A 19,015-nucleotide genomic window follows, 5' to 3' on the forward strand; every position below is an offset into this window, starting at 1 on the left:
TTTAATTAAAAGATTGAACCAATACATTTGCATGAATGGTTGTGGGGATGGTTCAAATTCAACCCATACATTTCAGCCATGCAAACACCCAAATGGGCTTGAGCCCCATTGATTATATATATTATAACCAAGAAACCTTTTATGGCTAAGTCTTGAGGACTTTCCATGGGAATCCAAACCTTAGAGTGCTAACCGCCCTAGAACAACCAATACCGGGTAAATTTAGGGTATCATCAATGGTAAGATTCGAACTCAAGATCATATGCCACATTGGGATCACATTTTCCAGTAATCGCCCTGACCAACTGGCTACCCTGAGGGTATTGATTGCTACCATATATTGGTGAGTGGTCCATTGGAAGTTCCATTGCAGAGGGTTAAGAAGATAAGGACCTGTTGTATGATATTAGAAATGTGGTAATAAGGGGCATGGCCATTCATTAATGAGAAAGGTATCTCCAATACATAAGAAAATGTAGCAGTATGGGTGACCACTTTCTCTACATGAATCAAGGGGTGACCTTGTTTTGTTCTAATCTTTCTGCTTATTAACATGGATCCAACACAAAATTGGAAACCCTAAAAAAAACGGGAATTCACATTAAAAAGGAAAAAGAAACAGAGATTCTTTGAAGCAAGGAAACTGCCATAATAGTGGTTTTCACAGGTGAAGAAAGAATTGAGGGCTGCATGGAGGGCTAAACATGGGTCCAAATGGGGTCACTCCCCCTTTGTCAGGGAAGAAAACCTTTGATCCAAAACCTTCCAACCTGGGCTACACTTTCAACTGAAGGGAACAAATTCATGAAGTCGGCAATCTGCAACCGGTATTTTTGGCACAATTCAGCTGTTAAATAGGACTCAGCTGAATGAAGAACAAAGATCCTTTCCTTTATGCTTGCACATTGCACTGCACCATTTCTTTGAGCACCTAGAAGACCAAACGGGCAAAATCATATCAGTATAAGCTAGGCCACAAGATTAATATAATGTCCATTCAAACCCAAGCAATGTTGGATGATCAATGATTCACAGAAGATCTAAAGCAGACTCCAAACTGGATTCATGTGCAGATCTAAGTGCTTTGACAAGTATACAATTATCAGAGGCCAAAGAATATGAAACCACCATGTTGCTTCAGAAGATAAACCAAGGAAACATGCTAAAAGGTGCTGGGTTGGGTGATTGTAAATTTTTTAATACTCTCATAACTACTAGTACAAAAGCAAACATATCGTCAATTTGAAACCCCCATTGATCATGGACTAATACTTCAATGTTGAAAACGTGAAAAGATAATTCTAAAACAACAAGATTTCATGACTGCCTGCTCAACAAACTACTTCTAGTATAGAAATGGAGATGTGGATATGGTGCCTTGATGCCATGCCCAAAATTTGATGAGGATGGTAGCTCTTGAAAACAGTCACAACTCCAAGGTCCACAATATTAATCACTGAAAACATGGAATTTACAGGGAAACTAAAGTTCATCATCTTGACAAGCAATCTCTTTGGGCAGGTTCTTTGCAGTGATTGTATGCATCCATAATAACCAAGTCATGCTCCTAGAAGTCTCCTACAACTTCCATTGCTATTTCATGTTCAACCATCTGTTTTCTCATCCCCTTAATTGGCTTTCATCATAAATTCAGGCAAAAGCCAGACATGTTGAAAAGATCAAAAACTTACATTTAAAAATGGAGACAAAATTTTCTTCTATTTGGGCATGTGTCTCAATCAGTTTAAGTGCATGGGACATAATAGAGGTGTTACAATACATTCCACATTAAGACAATGAAAAACAAAGCCTGGATAACAGGATTTTATGGATCACTTCCCCAATAAGCTCGAAGCACTCCTGAATTTTTCACACATGACAAGAGTAAACATTTAAAATACATGTAACTACAATTCTGGGCAGAAAGTACATGCTGCAAATAAATTTGAGACATTTAAAATGAACCAGAATATCCTTCAAGAAAGTTTAAAGGGGTAACATGTAACCAAACATGAGAATCAAACACAGGAGTAAGTGTGAACAAAAGGTACCCTAATATGATTGAATCATTTCTTTATTTCTGAATTTTCAACTAACATAATTAAACAGAAAAAACAAAGAATGCCAAGAGCCGCACTCATACACCAAGGCGTACAGTATCTAAGTTGCCCAATAATCTCAAAGAGACTTGAAGTTTTCAACTTTCAAAAGAATATGTGGTAAACTACAATCACACAAACCCACGAGCATGAACAGAAAAATATCCAAGGCATCTATGAGTAGTGTCTGAGAAAACATTTAGAGGAAATATGATCCTGAGCATTCAAACCAACTCAAGCAATGAGAGAGAAAACTAGGCAGTCCAGCACATTGAAAGTGTATTCTGTTTCTTCCCTTTCTTTTTTGCTTCTATTAAAACAAGGCTCAGCACCCCTCAACCTGGTGAGTTGAGTAAGATTGAGATTAGTTCGCAAGAGAGTTTGGCTGAGGCCATTGCCACTTTCAGTTTGACGCATCTATCAACCAAGGTGAAGTTAAATAAGAGTAAGGTCAATTTCCCATAGGATTTGCCAAGTCCAATACCACATTCAGTTTGACCCTTATCATTTTCCCCCTGGATTCTCATATAAGAGGCTGGATATTACACATGTAGCCATGTGAGTTCAAACTCTCTTAGGAAGAACTCCATGGCCAAGCAATTAGTATATTATGCCAGAAATTCAGCACCTCAGTCTAACTTGATCAGACTTAGACATCATGAGACCTCTCAGATAGCAAGGACTCTTTACATTAGTGGGACCTTCTGTACCCCATTCTTTTAATGAACACGTTTTAGCATACTAAACTTAAGGCTGAAAGAAAACACAAGGATAAGTAAATGATGAAGCAAAAGAGAAAATTCATCACCTGTATCTCTACAATTTTTCTGATTCTTCAGAGTCCAATGGCTGGAAGACAATATGCTCATCCATTTGATACAAGTATCAAAGAGTTTGTCCGGCACCTCAGCAATTTGTCTTTCCATCATAACATAAACTACATCTCTATCATCTTGTGTATTCGGAAATGTGTACAGGATATGGGTGAGACCATTGTTTCAGTGATCTTTGTGCACCACCCACATCGTAAGTCTTTACACTAACATCTTCTCTGCACAGCCCTTCTTAAGAATAAGCTCAGTTTGAAGATAAGTTGCACTACTATGGTTCTTATCTTCTCTTAAGACAATTGGGTATAAAATTAATGATAAATTTGCAATACAAAACTCCTATCAATTATTTTCATTACAAAAATTATCCCCAAAGCAGTAAGTTAGTTACTTTGTCTACGAATAAAAAAAGCTATTGAAAAATTTAAACAGGGTACTCATGTGGTATACAAGAAAAACAAACACACACCACAGAATAAGAGAACTTAAGAAGTCAACTTATAATAATCCAATCACAAGACCTTCTTAGCGTCCAAGCAATAATCCTAAATGGAAACTTACTTGAAATGATGAATGTCCCTTAAGATGGGTCCCTCCATCATTACAAAAGAAAGGGACCTTTAAATTTGTTGCTCCAAATGATCATATAATGGTGTGTGGAATATCTTTTTGAAAAATCTTTCTGATTCTTATTATCAATACCACAAAACAACTGACCAAGGGAAAATCCAACACAATCAGAAAATAGAGGAATAACAAGCCCAAAATGTATCACAATTTGGTAATACAGAAGAGAAAAAGGAAAAGAGGAAAAGGAGAGAGAGAGAGAGAGAGAGAAAGAGAGTTGAGATCATTTAACTATGCTAAAAACCTTATGCACCTATTCTCCATTTCAACTAAACAAATGGTCCACCATCACGCATTTAGAAATCCTACTAGGAAGCAAAGCAGAATACTTTGCATACCCTAGCAGAAAGGCACCATACTTGCCTGTTCAACTCAATAAATTGATGGAAGTTATGAGAATGATTCAATGATCAGGTGAGACAACTATTGAGTTTTAGATCCAGTTTGCTTCCAGAAAATGGCATAAGCTTAATAATAACATCAAACTCCAAATCCAATCCTAAAGAACATCAGAAGTAGCATAATATTCAGTAGGGATATGTCTTTTATATAATCAAATATACTTTAGACATAATATGCTCAATACAAAGCATTTCATGCTGACATAATTATAGGACACGGTTTTGCCTCTCTGAGTTCTTAGTCCATTCAAAAAATGTTTTTAGGAAAAGATCCTTAAACATTTGATGTCAATGCTCCTCTTCCTAAAGATTCTGCCGTTTTACTCATTCCAAATACAATAAAGCAAAAAAATTGGTTTGATGGCTAATAGAAGAGGAGGCGGTTGTTGGTTTGCAGTGGACTTCAAGTGCTTTGAAATTTCTGTGGATGTGTTTGGGGCGAAAACTTAAGGGGATCATTGTGGAATGGAGCAGAGGTTTTACTTCGTGGATCAGGTTTGGGAGCCTTAGCTTGTGTTGTCAGTTGGAGGAAGTGGGGGCTTGTTGTAAGGGTGAGTTTGCTCAAAGATTTGTTAAAAGTTGGGAGGATGGAAGTAGGAAGTCTAAATTGGAACATCGTGCAAATGAGGCATGCAGGTTCTTATTGTGCTCTATGGTTGACTCGAAAGCAAAGAAGTATTGTTTAGTGTTCCCGGAGGGAAAAGGTATATTGGGAGGTTGGGTCTTGTTGGCTGAAAAGCTCCGCTCTCTTGGAGTATCGACACGTGATGAGCCTAGGGAAGTCTTTGTTTTCTCTAGGACAGAGAGTAAAGTTGGGGCTTCTGAGGGGAAAGCGAAAAACTCCTATGTAGATGCGGTGAAAACAAGAGCGAGAAGATTAAGGGAAGCAGTGTGGCTACAACTGGAGGAAAAAAATGTGTTAAGCGGAAGGGAGTTGTTGGACCGGTGTCTAGTTGGGAGATGGGAAGAGACTCCCGTGTCGACTCCAGATTTGTCTGCTTTGGGCAGTTGTGGGAGATCTCATTAGAACCTTAAAAGAGGGGTAAAGGTTGCGAGGATGGGGGGCTGGGGGGCCCTTTCATACTGTTTGAGTTTGAGAATGAAGTAGAGGCAGACAAGGTGTTATTAAGAGGGCTTCTTTGTTTTAAGGAATCGTTTCTGCACTTGAAAATGTGGGACCCAAAAGTGGGGTGTTCTCAAAATGGTGAGCGAGTTAAGGAAGTTTGGGTGAGAGTAGTGGGCTTGCCGTTGCATTTTTTGAGTCGAGAAGTGTTTAGAAAGATTAGGGAATGTTGTGGGGGGTTTGTTGTAGTGGATGAAGACACTGTTGCTTTTAAGGAGCTTCAATGGGCTAGATTATTGGTGAAATCTGAGGGGTTAGAGTAGCCAAGCTCGTTGCAAGTGGCAGTTGGCTCTTCCTATTATGCTATTCAGCTGTGGTGGGAAGTGTAACCAGGGGTGTAGGAAATGGCTTCGATGATTAGAAATGGGATGGGCAAGGAGCCGGAGGTTAGGAATAATGAAGGGGGTGGTTCACGCGTTGTTTGTAATGTGGAGCAGGTACAGACCCATGAGCAGTTTGCAAAGGTGGTTGTATCGTGCGAAGTTGGTGAAGGTAACTGCAGAAAAGATAGGGAGACTGCTCTCTCTGATTTTGTGTCGGCAAAAGGGGCAAAGGATGAAGTGACCAAAGGCTGCAGTCTATTTGGGATGAGGCCTCAAATAACAGGCATGTAGCTCAAGGATTTAGATTTTTGGGCCGGGTAAGGGAGTTGGTTGTGGAGAGGAGGCCCAATGAGGACGGCCAAGCCTACGTCGTGTTAAAAGACTTTTTGGAAGTGGGTCGGCCCACGTCTGAGTCTTTAAAAGGCCCAGAGTTGGTGGGACGACCCACTGTTGAAGCCTTAAATGGGGTTAAGGCTTGCGGGGGTCTTCATGACTGCAGAGGACCAGACGGGGAAGTTTTTGGCATCCAATTGGGGTCGTTTCCACCAACGCTAAATTTCATACAGATTACCGATGAAGCTTTGATGGAGGAGGCTTTTAGGTACACAAATTATTATCCTTGTTCTTTGTTCTCTTTTGGGAAGTGGGATTTCTCTTCATCTTCTACTCTTTCTGGGCGGGATGGGGTAATCATCGCCACTGATGGGGGATCCAAATGGGGCTATGGTTCAAAAGAAGTTGGAGGAGCAGACTTAGGCCCTTTAAGGGTGATTTTGGTTGATGGAAGGGAGGCGGAGGTCTGTGATTTGCCCATAAGGGCTAATGGGGATGTCGATGAGGTGAAAGAGGTTGGTTCGGAAAGGGTTTTCCAAGAGGTTGTAGAAGAGATGGACAAAGCAAGTGAGTTGTGTTGGCATTCCAGTCGCTTGGCTAAGTTTAGTTGCTGCCTTGGAATGCTGATAGAGGGTTTCGAATGGGAGATTTTGTTTTTACTAAATAGAATGAAAGAGAGGAAATTTCAGAAATGGAAGTTGAATGGTAGGAAAAAAAAATTGAAGTCTTCAAATATTGAAAGGGGGTTGAGAAAGCTAGAATGAACTGTGAACTATCTTGGAAGAGGAGAGATAGTATTTGCAAGTCTAGATGAAGATTCGTCTATTTTCCTGGAATGTAAGAGGGGCTAACAATTGTGATAAGAGAAAGGTGATCAAAGCCTTGATAAAGAAGAATAAGGTGGATTTGGTTTGCTTACAGGAAACCAAGATCCAGGAAATGTCAAGGAGTCTTATTCGTAGTTTAAGAGTGAAAAGATTTCTAGAATGGGGAGCTGTGGATTCAAAAGGTGCTGGTGATGGTATAGTGGTGTTATGGGATAATAAGGTGTTGAAATTGGTCGACTTACAAAAGGGAGTGTTCTCAATCTCTTGCCTTTTTAAGAATTGAGATGATGGTTTCATTTGGACTTTTACAGGGATTTATGGCCCAACCTTGAGGAAAGATAGGGAGTGTTTCTGGGATGAGTTGGGGGCCATAAAGGGTCTTTGGAATGGGTCGTGGTGTGTTGTTGGGGATTTTAATGTCATCTTAAGTCTTGAAGAGCGCAGCAGAGGAGGGAGTTTGAATTCAAACATGAGAAGGTTCTCAGAAATAATAGAAGATTTAGAGTTAAAGGATTTGCCGCTGTTTGGGAGTCTTTTTACTTGGAGTGGAGGGGTGAACAACCAGACATTTTCAAGGCTAGATCGTTTCTTGATTAATGAGCGGTGGGACTGTTACTTTAGGGTTCGAGACAATGTCCTCCCGTGACCTGTGTTTGACCATTTTCCGATTCTTTTAGACGGAGGGGGTCTGAGAAAAGGCTCCTCCTCTTTTAGATTTGAGAATATGTGGTTAAAAGTGGATTAACGATCTTTTGAAGTCTTGGTGGGAGGGAGACAACTTTAGTGGCTCTTCAAGTTTTATTTTAGCAGAAAAACTAAAGGTCTTGAAGTCTAAATTGAAGGAGTGGAACAGAGATATCTTTGGTAGGGTTGAATACAAGAAGGTTTAGCTTTGGAGCAGGTGGAGTTTTGGGATGCTAAGGGGAAAACTAATAGATTGTCTTTCGAAGAGTTGGAAGCTAGAAAATAAGCGAATGGAGAATATAAAAAATGGGTTTTACTATAAGAGATTACTTGGAGGCAAAAATCTAGGAAAGTGTGGCTGAAAGAGGGTGACAGAAATACAGGCTTCTTTCACAAGATGGTCAATGCTCACAGAAGAAGGAACAGTGTGGACAGAATTAGGATTAATGGTGTTTGGCTTACGAAGGAGAATGAAATCAAGAAAGGAATAGTCAATGCTTTTAGGTCTTTGTTGTCCCACCCAGGGGACTAGTGTTCTCTTGTTTCCTAGTTGTAGTGTGAGACTCTGGAGAATATGGATGTCTGTGCTTTGGAGGTGCCATTCACGAAAGATGAGGTGTTTGATGCGTTGTTAGGATGTAGTGGGGATAAAGCTCCAGGGCTTGATGGTTTCTCTATGGCTTTTTGGCAGTTTGCTTAGGACTTTGTGAAAGATGATGTGATGAGTTTCTTTAGGAAATTCTATGAACACGACAAATTTGTTAAAAGTCTAAATGCAATTTTTATGGTCTTAATCCCCAAAAAAACAAGAGCTGAAGATTTAGGGGATTTTAGGCCTATAAGTTTGTTGGGAAGTCTGTACAAGTGGCTGACCAAGGTATTAGCCAATAGGCTAAAAAATGTGGTTGGAAATGTGGTCTCTAAAGCTCAAGGGGATTTTGTGGAAGGAAGACAAATCCTAAATGCAGTGCTGATAGCTAATGAAACCATTGATTCGGTACTCAAGAATAATGAGAATGGTATTCTATGCAAACTTGATATAGAGAAGACATATGACAATGTGGACTGGTATTTTCTTCTCACAGTTGTGCAGAAAATGGGTTTTAAGGAGAAATGGATTGGGTGGATCAAGTGGTGCATATCCACTACAAGCTTCTCCGTGTTGGTTAATGGAACCTCTACGGGTTTCTTTCAAAGCTTAAGGGGATTGAGGCAGGGCGATTCGCTTTCGTCTTATCTATTTGTGATTGTCATGGAGGTTTTTAGCTCTTTTCTTAAAAGGGCTGTGGATGGAGGTTTTATATTGGGTTGTAGGGTGAAGGGTAGGAGTGAAGAAAGGGTTCAGATTTCCCATTTGTTGTTTGCTGATGATACTTTGGTGTTCTGCAAAGCTTCTCAAGACCATCTGACTTACCTTAGTTGGTTACTTATGTGGTTTGAGGTCGTGTCAGGGTTGAGAATAAACTTGGAAAAAAGTGAACTCATTCCAGTAGGGGGGGTAGAGAATATTGATGATCTTGCTTTGGACTTTGTTTGTAAAGTGGGTAGTCTCCCGTCCACTTATTTGAGTTTTCCCTTGGGTGCTCCATTTAAGTCAGTGATAGTGTGGGATGGAGTGGAAGAGCGTTTTCGTAGAAGGTTAGTCATATGGAAGAGACAATATTTATCCAATAGAGGGAGAACGACTCTAATTCATAACACTTTGTCGAATTTACCTATTTATTTTATGTCTTTATTGCGCTTACCAAGCTCAATTAGACAGAGACTAGAGCAAATTCAAAGGGATTTCCTTTGGGATTGTGGTAATTTGGAGCGAAAGCCTCATTTAGTAATATGGGAGTTGGTGTGCTTAAGTAAGAAGAAAGGGGGTTTGGGGGTTAAATGTCTTTCCATTCTCAATAAGGCTCTTCTTTCTAAATGGAATTGGCATTTCGCAAATGAGAGAGAGACCTTATGGAATCAAGTGATTAGAGGGAAGTATGGGGAAGATAAAGGGGGTTGGTGCTCTCGGGAAGTGAGAGAGGCGCATGGCGTGGGGTTGTGGAAAGGAATAAAGATGGACTGAGAGTTGGTGGGCACTAGGATTTTATTCATTGTAGGTAATGGGTGAAGGGTGAGATTTTGGAGGGATAGATGGTGCGGGGATTCCCCTTTGCGTGTGCATTTTCCTTTCTTGTTTGTTTTGTCTATTGATAAGGAAGCGTGGGTGGCGGATATTTGGGGCCCCTTGGCTGAGGGAGGTTGGGGGGGTTGGAACCCTTGTTTTTCAAGAGACTTCAATGATTAGGAGGTAGAGGAAGCGGAAAGATTCTTGGAGCGGCTACATGGGAAGAAAGTGCTTGGAGATGTGGATGATATGGTGTCTTGGACTGAAACAAAGAGTGGAAAGTTCTCGATCAAGTCTCTCTACTTTGCTCTAGAAGCGGGCTGCCCTTCTTTGTTTCCTTCTAGCTACATTTGGAATGTGTGTGTGCAGCCTAAGATTAGTTTATTTGCGTGGGAGGCTACGTGGGGCAAAGCTTTAACAATGGATATTGTTCGGAAAAGAGGTTAGGCTTTGGCAAATAAATGTTTTATGTGTCTTGAGGAAGAGGAGACCATAGACCATCTTCGTCTACATTGTTCAAAAACAAGGGTTTTATGGGATTTACTCTTTACTTTATTCGGGGTGCCTTGGGTACTGCCATCTTCAGTTAGAGAGACTCTTCTTAGCTAGCATGGTTCTTGTGGGCAAAAAGTGCAAGAAGGTGTGAAGAACTGCTCCTCTTCACATTTTTTGGACGATTTGGAAGGCGAGAAATAGATTGGCCTTCAAGGATGATGTGTTGTCTATCCAGAAACTGAAATACTCTTTTGTTCTTTCTATTTGGTTAGAGACTAAGTTGTTTATAGTTGATTGTCCTTTAACTATAGTTAATTTTATTGATTGGTTGAGCTCTTTTTAAGGTTGTCTTCTGGGCCAACTGGTTTTTTTTTTGCCTTTTTGGCGGTGGGTGTATAGGTATTGTATACCTTGAGTCGCTTTTTTGGCATCTCTTTTTATATGAAATCTTTCTTTACCTATCAAAATATATATAAATGAATGATTACCTCAAATTTCCAACACCAAGGTTCGAAATGACAGAAAAATTTGTAATGCGTTATGATGAGACACACAAGGTGCACAAGGTAATAGCTAACAAAAAAATGGAAACCAAGATCTCACAACAGAAACTAACTATGCTTGGCGCAGCTTCTTTTAAGGCACAAAAGCTCTTTATTAATGTTAAAAGAGGTTTTAAGGCACAAAAGCTCTTTATTAATGTTAAAAGAGGTTTATAAGCATTTGGTTATACATTGACATGATTTAAAGTAGAAGAGGCTTGTTAGCAATAGATCTTTTCAGTAAAGTTAGAAGTGAAAAGCCTTTTTAGAAGATCTTCCAAGAAGTTTTACACTTAAGAATTTTTTTATATATTAAATAGAAACCTATTCTTCACACAGATTTTTAAACTTCTTTACTAGAAGTTATAGGCTTATAGTTGCGCTAAACAAGCTCTCAGATTAAGATGGATTTTGAAAGCTACTTGAGAATATTAAGGAAGCAGCTAGTGATAAAAAGAAGTTAAAAAGAACAACAAAGAAACAAACAAAACAAAATTATTTTAATTTAAAGACTAAAAACAATAAAAAAAGTTTTGTTGTGAGTTCTTCTAACTTGACAATATTGCACTTGCACTGGTCATTGAAAACAACTTTATGAATTTAGTGGAAAATGGGGATTTTCTTCTCACAGTTGTGCAGAAAATGGGTTTTAAGGAGAAATGGATTGGGTGGATCAAGTGGTGCATATCCACTACAAGCTTCTCCGTGTTGGTTAATGGAACCTCTACGGGTTTCTTTCAAAGCTTAAGGGGATTGAGGCAGGGCGATTCGCTTTCGTCTTATCTATTTGTGATTGTCATGGAGGTTTTTAGCTATTTTCTTAAAAGGGCTATGGATGGAGGTTTTATATTGGGTTGTAGGGTGAAGGGTAGGAGTGAAGAAAGGGTTCAGATTTCCCATTTGTTGTTTGCTGATGATACTTTGGTGTTTTGCAAAGCTTCTCAAGACCATCTGACTTACCTTAGTTGGTTACTTATGTGGTTTGAGGTCGTGTCAGGGTTGAGAATAAACTTGGAAAAAAGTGAACTCATTCCAGTAGGGAGGGTAGAGAATATTGATGATCTTGCTTTGGACTTTGTTTGTAAAGTGGGTAGTCTCTCGTCCACTTATTTGAGTTTTCCCTTGGGTGCTCCATTTAAGTCAGTGATAGTGTGGGATGGAGTGGAAGAGCGTTTTCGTAGAAGGTTAGCCATATGGAAGAGACAATATTTATCCAATAGAGGGAGAACGACTCTAATTCATAACACTTTGTCGAATTTACCTATTTATTTCCCTTGCACTTATTATCAATATGTTCAATTTAGTTATGTTAAATGATATTAACAGGTTATTTTTGGCTGAATAGAAAAAGCCAAATATTTTGACTTTTTCTATTCAGCCAAAAAACAAACACCACCTAAATTTTAAATTAGCAACAAAAAAAACCAAAAATGAATTCAAGAATCCAGGCCCTGGGAATTACATGTGTAATTTGACTAAAATTACTTCTCAAGAAGGTAGATTCACAAATCTGTAGACCATAATATCCATGAGCATTTTGATAGAGTAGTTGATTCTTCTAGATTCTGAAAGCTTCTTTTTTTTCTTTTTTCTTTTTTTAAATTTTTGATAGACAAACAAAAAGATCTTTTAAAAGCAAGAAAAACAATTCCATAATGTTACTAAGCAAAGCTTACAAACTTTGAAAATAAACTCTCCTTCCATTCAGAAAAAATGTAGAGAAAGTGATTTAAACTTACACTATGTCAAAATGTGTCAAGTATACAAAATACAAGTCATATTGTAATTACTCTTCAATATGAATGGCTGGGGCAAAGTACTAGGGATCAAGACCCAAACCCTACACCAGAAAAATCCTTTCAACCAAATAAACAGGCCCACTATCTCCTTTATAAGTAAGAAAATCATCAAAACTGGTGAAGAGTGTCAAGTTCATATTGAGAAAATAATTGAATAAACTTTCCTATCTGCTCAGAGGTTGTAGCTGAACTTCCAGTATTTCAGATGGATGTGACTCCTTTTCTGCATTCCTCGGGCTCAACAGATCAGTAGAATCATCTTCCTCCATGTTACCCAAAACCCAACTGCTTCTTTCAGAGTTCCTATCCTTCTCTCGCTTTTTCTCACGATACTCTAAATATACGACTGTTAACGCACCAAGCAAGAACCAAATTATTAAAGCCCAATTAAGTCCTTCAACATTTTCACCACCATATCTATCTCCTAAATGCTTCATCCCACTGATAAGTGCCGCAATCCCTGCAACGATGGCACATCTACCAACAATAACGTGGAGATACTCCCATGCAAGTCTTTTACTGGAGACCGTTTCTCCATTAGCAGATCTCTTGGGCCTTAGTGATGCATTCACTGGCTGCACACAAGCCAAAAAGATAGCTGTAATTCCAAACTTAACATGTAATGAGCTGAAATAGAAACCACGAAGCTCAGCAACAGCAAAAAGAAAGCCAAGTAGGACAATTGCCAATCCTGAGTACTGCAAGTATACATGAATCTGGAACCATCCGTCACCCTTCACATGTTTTAAGTATCTAGCTGCCAATATTCCACCTGGAAGCAAAATACCCCATGCAAGAAACATCATAAAGCCATGTACAGCCAATACTGGTCGTAGGTCCTGCTCTGCCTCTGCCGAACCACGCATAAGCAGCACACGGACAGGCCTACTGCTTGTAGCAGAATGCATATTTCTCTCGCTTAAGTGGTCTCCTGACCATTTAGCTCCCATGGCCCAAACAACTTTAAGAGGAGTTGTGGGGTCAACAATGTTGTTACACTCCCGCCTTTCAGCCCGACTACATGGTGGCTTCAAGGGCCTGGTAAACTCAAAGGTGATCATGCCATTTTCTGACTTGCACCTTACATGTGACAAATTCTCATTAGTCGGATGCACGCTGGACGCATCCTTCCCATCAATCCAGTAAGTGTTTACCCTCCCTATGTCATTATCAATCCAACCCACATAAGCATATGAATTCACCATTCCACTACCAAATCCTATAGCAAGATAACCACTTTTCTTCTCACCTCGAGCTGCAATAGATATTGAATCTTCAGACAAGGTCCAAAATAATGTAACCTGCTGATCATCCAAAAGAACACTGTTATTATACATGTCTGATAGACCCCCGTCGACCACCTGAATTTTCCAACCCATTTTTTGTGTATACAAAGACTGATAGTAAACTTGATCCGGGGTATTCCTATCAGGTGCCCAAACTAACTCCATTGGACTAGCTAGTACTCCTTGTGCATTTGCTCCTCCTGCATAAACAGTTTCAGACACATTCCTCAAAGTAGCATTCCCACCAAGTGGATCAGAAGTAATGTATAGTGCAACATCATGCCCAGCTTGTATTGAAAACTTCACAGGTACTCCTCTTTCTACTCTCAAAAATGGAGCCTCTTTCTTGTTAATGTATAGAACCTTTGACGGGTTTGGCGGGTTAGGATAGTGCAGTGCAGGACTTGTCACAACAACAAGAGGAACATTGGCATCTGCAATAATCAAATCCTGATCCTCCTTGTCTTCTGCATCTAATGGCCCCAAGCAATCATTCACATGTTCCGAAACATTAAGAACCAAATGCCCATATGTCACTAGCATGGGACCACCATGATTTTGGGGCAGATAGTATGGGCGAAGAGTATCGGGCGGGCGTATCAACCCCAAAGCCCAAATCACTGTCATATTACCAGTATGATTCACTGGCAAATCATACTTCTTGTCAACAGACTTCAATGGCCGCCGATACCGAACGAAGGACACACCATCCTTCCTATGCCCATAAACCAATCTGGTATTGTTCACCAACCCATCAGGGTCTGACCCTTCATACATTGTGTCTGGACAAACCCCCTGAACCAATCCATTCTTGTTTATCATACACTCATTATATTTGGTAATGTAATAATCATCAGAAAATGGCAAACCGTCCTCTGTAAACCCTGCCACCGCCACATCAGCCCCCAGCATAGGTGAGTAAGTTGACTTTGGGTCTGCCCATCCGAATGCCATGTAATTCATTGACCCAGTTGCTGCCTCCAAGCCAATATCAATTGAATCCTCATCAGCACTCAACGTCCACCTAACCCTATAGTTTGGCGACAGCACCTTACAATTCTCAAACATCGTGGGCACCCCACCAGTCCTGTTCCTAACTGTACTCGAGTTGGGCTCCATCGCCGGCGATGGCGCTAAATCCGGGCTTACAGCAATATTCCCCGATCCATTCCTAGGATCTCCCATAACGACATGCCCAAAATCTGAAGCTGTGGGAATGTCCCAAACGGCCAGCACGCCGATTCGATCCCAAGTCAAATTACTCCTCAAACGAACCACAAAGCTCTCATTTTTATAGGTTTTGTTCAATTTATCATCGGCAATGACAAACCCAGAAGTGAGATTAGCAAAATCGGGTCCGGCGGCGCCCCACCAGTGGACGTCGGACCCAGGAAGCATATCGAATTCAGAAACCCTAAAAGAACAATCATCGAGGACTTTGATGAGACCTCGTAATTGGTGCTGGACCATTTCGATATCGGATTCGAAATGAAGGAGAGGGCTAGTTTTAGAGCAACCTGAACCCGGATCCGCATGGCAGTGGAGAATCAAAGTGAAGAGAAATCCTAGAAATACTAGAAATCTGAAAGGGTGATACATGGAAATTGGATCCGGATCTAGGGTGCAACTGTATCCCAATTCGAGAGAGTAATGAGACGAAGAAGAAGAAGAAGAAGCAGCAGAAGAAGAAGAAGAAGAAGAAGAATGTACCTGAGACGCGTGAAGCGAGTTGACTCGGAGACAGGGAAGCGAGTGAGGAACACGTTGCAGGGTGGAGGTTGAAGAATTTGGCTTTGGCTCTGGAGTCTCTCCCTGTCTCCTTGGGTGCCCGTTTCCGTGGGGAAGACACCATCTATCTGAGTGGCATTTTCGTCATTTCAACGTCACCTCTCTCCTAATTTCCATGTTTTTCTTTTTCCTTTTTAATTTGGCTCTTAATACTTCTTATTAATCAACTTTATTAATCTTTCAAAATTACAGTCTGTTTAATAAAAATATTTTAGGTTCCAACTCATTATTAAGTAGAGAATTTCTTCAAGATCATGTTTGATTTGAAAAGAAAAAAAATATTAAATTTTACATACTTTTAAATTATTTAATCTTTATATAATTTAAAAAAATAAATTAAATACGTTTAAATTTAATCTCTTTTTTTTCTTATATTTTCCTTTCTCTTGTATTTTTCCCCTACTTTTCAGAGAACCAATGATAAACGTGTTTTAAAGTGATGGCTAAGGGTTGGTTGCCTTGATCCAAAAGCAAATAGAAGAAAATCTCCCTCACAAGCCATCCTTTGTTTACGTTTCACAAGCATGTGATCTGATACTGAATTTTTCGTCCGATTCTAGGTATTGTAGTTGCAATGGAAGATTAGCACCCATTTTGTGGTGCCCACGACGGTGGTGGAAGCTATGATGGAGACCATGATTGTCAAAACCTTTATTTTATGTAGCATTAGCATCCACCCATTATCAATTGGTGCGGTCGGCAGTAGGGTTAGTGGGTCAAAGAGAAATAGAAAAGGGGAAGGAAAATGAAAAATAATTTTAAAATTAATCAAATGGAAACATGAGAAAATCATTGTCAATCATATGGGAAGATAGATGTTCATAGACGACTAGAAAACAACCAATCAATGACTTTCATAACTGATTTGAAAACGTGGGGTGGCTAGCTTGATGAGTGCTATGTGCCAAACTCCACCAATCTCACCTACCTTAACCATTCTTCAGCCCACAATATTGACTTCATCATATTTGGCTTTGGCCAGAAACAGGATCCTGGTCTCTCTGAAAGTTAAGTTTGGAACTCAAGTTTGGCCTCCAACCCTCTTCAACCTGCACAATTTGCAACTGTAAATATATCAAACAGGGTAAATTTTTGGCTGATTTTGTTTTGTATAATACTTACACAGAAAGCTCGCTATTTCGGGTGTTTCGGGTTCTCCTTAATAATGGGCATAATATACCTCTTAAGTACATTGAGGAGCATACCATACAGATTTCACTCGAGTAATGGAATGATTCAGTCCATAATATGGTCTATGTTTTGTGCACTGCAGGCTTACCTGGAACACAGTCTGGCCAGTGGAGACTGAACACCCTCTCTGCCTATCTGCCACTCTTTTTTTTCCCTGTGATGAACAACCATGTGTTAGTTCCATGTGGTGAGAACTATAAATTGAGAAATATTTAGCTTCCAACATTTACATCAATTTTGTTCTGATGTTTTCATGACAACTCTAAGCAAAATAACCGTGCCCCAACGGCCTTGTGCTTGCAGATAACCTATGATTCTTCGAGATAGAATGGATTTGAACCACCAGAAAATTATAGATGAAATGTCTGAATAGTTCAGATCCAAACCCAGATTAAAATTAGAAGGCAGATCATGATAGAAATAGTTTTTCAGAATTCAGAGAATAGACTATCAGATCCAACACTAGGATGGTCTTTCAGATACCTTGGCACAGACTCATAAAATGGACTATCAGCTTGGAAGCGAAAAACAGAAGCCAGTTTCATCATATACCATCATGAATCATATACAATCGATACAAATCTCTGACCACACTGTTTGTACAAGCAATGATACAATAAATTTAAATGCAATTACAGTTCATAGCTTGTAGACCATTACCTGCAGATAGGATAAAGCTAAAGATGGGAAGCTAGGAAACAAGGAAAGCCACATTTCTTTCAACTGTTTAAATATACCAAATCCTTCAAAACCAATAGAAGGACTACCAAAGGAAAAATGTAGTCAACACGCAGAAAAAAAAAAAAACATTTCTGTATTTGTTGAAATGTAAGAAATCAGCCAAAATAAACACCAACCAACTAGTGAATAAATGCCAAAGGCGGAAAAACTCAAGACCATGAAGGATATGCACAGTTCACCCAGACCAAAGCCAAGGATCAAAAAGTAATGACAAAACAGAAACACAACTCTTGATTCCTCAAGAACCTAGGCAAACAATTAAGACTATAACTACCAAACAGCAGATTCAATTGGCACCAGATCACCACCAGGAAAACTCTTAAAAGCATTCAAACACCTAAGTGACATCTCTTCCTGTTTTGGTAGCATGGAACACAGATATGGGCATCTGTGACTACCTCTGATGGATATAAGCTTGCCTGTTGGAAAACCTGCATGAAATTATTTTCAAACGAAAACTCCAACCTAAGAGATGTGATGTTACTGGTTTTCTCAAGGACTCAAGGACCCAAGGAAATTCCTCAGGAAATCACACATAATTACAAAAATTAAGGTTCTAAAATTTTAGATTAATTGTTTAAGAAGTTTTTCTTTTACTATTTGATTAGATTTTGTATATTTTGGAAGGATTTGGTTGTCCTTGTCTTGTACTTACAAGTTTATACCAACAACTAAAATTGGTTCTTTGAAGAAATTGAGTAAATTACTTGAGAGTAGAAAGTTTGGCTCTAACAAAAGAGGCCTACGCTAGCTTGGAAGTATTCTATTCCTAGCAATGGCAAGATCAAATATTTGAAAGTTAAGAAGTGTTGGAAAGTGTCTTAAATTCCTAATTGGTATATATTCCTTTTTGTAAAGAATATTGTATTATATTCATATGCCATTATAATATTAGATTTCAGTATAAAATAAGAAAAGTTATTAGGAATATCTCTATAAATATTCGAGGGCATGACGGGAAAAAGCTATGAGATGGAAATGAGCATGTGAAAACTATATGTGGTAGATGGATGCTATGTATGCACAATGTTACTCCCTGGGAAAAATGACCTTGGGATGAGTGTGTAAGGTCGAAGATGGTTAGGCACTGGTATAAACCTTGTGATGAGTCAGGGCCCGAGATGGGTGTGTTGCGTGGGATGGGTTAAGCCCCACTATATATCTCTGAATGGCTAAGCCCCAAGATGAGTGTGATATTAAGCCACATAAAGAGGATCAGCTTGATCCCACTAATAACCAATTGGTTTTCAGATGAGATGACTAAGTTCTTAATCATAACAAAAAGTTGCCCTCACTCTGCAAACACCTATTAAGGCCAAATACATGCACGCATCTTGTCAAAAGAATGGTCACACTAGTGCAACATGTCATGTTAAAAAATTAAAGCACTTTCACAAGCAAATAAATAGGCCTATGAATGAATTTAGAATTCTTAGATATCAAATTCTTCATGTTGAGAAAAACACCAAGAATCAAGAAGGAGATGGATCATCCAAGATCTACTCCAAAAAAGAAGAAAAGGAAAAGTTTTCTGATTTAGGTTTTATAGAGTAATAATAAATAAGCAGTTAAGTAATAACAATTGATTAAAAGTGGCCATTAAAAACAGTACACAAAAGTATACACGATGTATACATGGCGCCAAAGCCCAAAAAGGCTGAGGAAATCGCAAAATATAAATAAGTAGTTGGTTATTTGAAGGCTTAATACTTTTTTGGAAAAAATTAGAAGCTTTGATAAGTTATTACATAGATTAGGTTTCCATTTCTGTACTCTTTTTAGGTCCTCTAAAGCCTAATATATGGCTAATTATTGTATA

General features: G+C 39.2%; 1 protein-coding gene and 1 long non-coding RNA gene across 2 annotated transcripts; both read right to left on the minus strand.

Annotated features, from left to right (window-relative positions):
- Nucleotides 1–421: 421 nt before the first annotated feature.
- LOC104879024 (uncharacterized) lies at nucleotides 422–10,466 on the minus strand. The gene is made up of 2 exons (XR_785591.3): nucleotides 2,908–10,466; nucleotides 422–931 (listed from the first exon to the last, which is right to left on the minus strand). It is a non-coding gene; the product is annotated as an uncharacterized LOC104879024 (long non-coding RNA).
- A 1,605-nt stretch (nucleotides 10,467–12,071) lies between these two features.
- LOC100261073 (cytochrome b561, DM13 and DOMON domain-containing protein At5g54830) lies at nucleotides 12,072–15,491 on the minus strand. The gene has a single exon (XM_002285257.4). The coding sequence runs from the start codon at nucleotides 15,073–15,075 to the stop codon at nucleotides 12,355–12,357; it is 2,721 nt and encodes a 906-aa protein (XP_002285293.1). The 5' UTR covers nucleotides 15,076–15,491; the 3' UTR covers nucleotides 12,072–12,354.
- Nucleotides 15,492–19,015: the final 3,524 nt, after the last annotated feature.

The sequence above is a fragment of the Vitis vinifera genome, chromosome 4, assembly GCF_030704535.1.
Source record: "Vitis vinifera cultivar Pinot Noir 40024 chromosome 4, ASM3070453v1".
Classification (NCBI taxonomy): Eukaryota; Viridiplantae; Streptophyta; class Magnoliopsida; order Vitales; family Vitaceae; genus Vitis; species Vitis vinifera.